Raw genomic sequence first — 1,174 nt, 5'->3', positions numbered from 1 at the left:
CCCCCCACACACACACACACATCCAAGGGGTTTTGTTACCTGATATTCTACATGCTATCATTTATAGCTTTATCTCCTTCAAGCTCCACAGTTAACATTGATTTATTTCATATTTTCTATCACCAGGTTACTCATGGACCAAATATCCAGAATCACTTTCTGGAAAGACTGCCATGTTGTCCAGAGGAAAGGCCAAGCTGGAACCTTTCATGAGCCTCTAGCTGAACTGATTGAAAAGTTAAGTGACATCCTCAATACATGCCCAAGAGCAGAGTCATCAAATGTCACTACTCTATACTGTCTCTATCCGGATGAAAATCTCATCAAACTAGAACTGCAAGGTTTTGCAGAGATGCAGCACCAGATAGAAAAGCATTTGGCCATTTTGAGAAAATACGCCAACAAGGAGGTTAGTAAAGCTGTTGTTGTTGTTGTTGGTGGTGATGTCATTGTTGTTCTTGTTATGTGGTTTTGGCGGTTGTCACCATTGCATGTTGGGATGCAGTGGTTGTCGTCATTGCTTCACAGATGCAGATCATTGTTGTGCAGATGTGTTGTTTGTTGTCATTGCTGTGTGAATGCGTTTGTCATTGTTGCAATGTGGATGCAGTTGCTGCTATGCAAATGCAGTTGTCATCATTGTTGTATTTTGGGTGATGTTGCATGAATGCATTTGTCATCATTGCAAAGGGGATGCAGTTGTTATCTTGCTGTGCAGGTGCAGTTGTCACCATTTTTATGCTTTGTGCAAATGCAGTTGCTATTGCTGCTGTCTGCATGCAGTATTTGTCGTGCATATGGATGTTGTTGTTGCTCTATGTGCATGTAGTTATCATCCACGTTCTGTGCACATGCAGTTGCCACTTATCATGCACATGCATTTTTTATACACATATACATACATACATACATACATACATACATATATACATATACACATATTAATACACACATATACATATACACATATATTCATGTATATACATATGCACACATATACGTACATATACACATATAAACACACACATACATGTACACATATATATACACATATACATACACACATATATACATACATACATATATACATATACACATATTAATACACACATATACATATACACATATATTCATGTATATACATATGCACACATATACGTACATATACACATAT

At 37.1% G+C, this 1,174-nt stretch overlaps 1 protein-coding gene across 1 annotated transcript in view; it reads left to right on the top strand.

Annotated features, from left to right (window-relative positions):
- The window catches only part of LOC106879169 (uncharacterized), a 27,357-nt gene that overhangs the window by 23,187 nt on the left and 2,996 nt on the right, over nucleotides 1–1,174 (top strand). The window contains exon 11 of the mRNA XM_014928613.2: nucleotides 127–409. Coding sequence (XP_014784099.1) covers nucleotides 127–409 — 283 coding nt within the window. The remainder of the gene's footprint in view (nucleotides 1–126; nucleotides 410–1,174) is intronic.

Source organism: Octopus bimaculoides, chromosome 27 (genome assembly GCF_001194135.2).
Source record: "Octopus bimaculoides isolate UCB-OBI-ISO-001 chromosome 27, ASM119413v2, whole genome shotgun sequence".
Lineage (NCBI taxonomy): Eukaryota > Metazoa > Mollusca > Cephalopoda > Octopoda > Octopodidae > Octopus > Octopus bimaculoides.
Note: the sequence above shows the minus strand (reverse complement) of the source record. Positions and strands in the feature narration are given on the sequence as shown.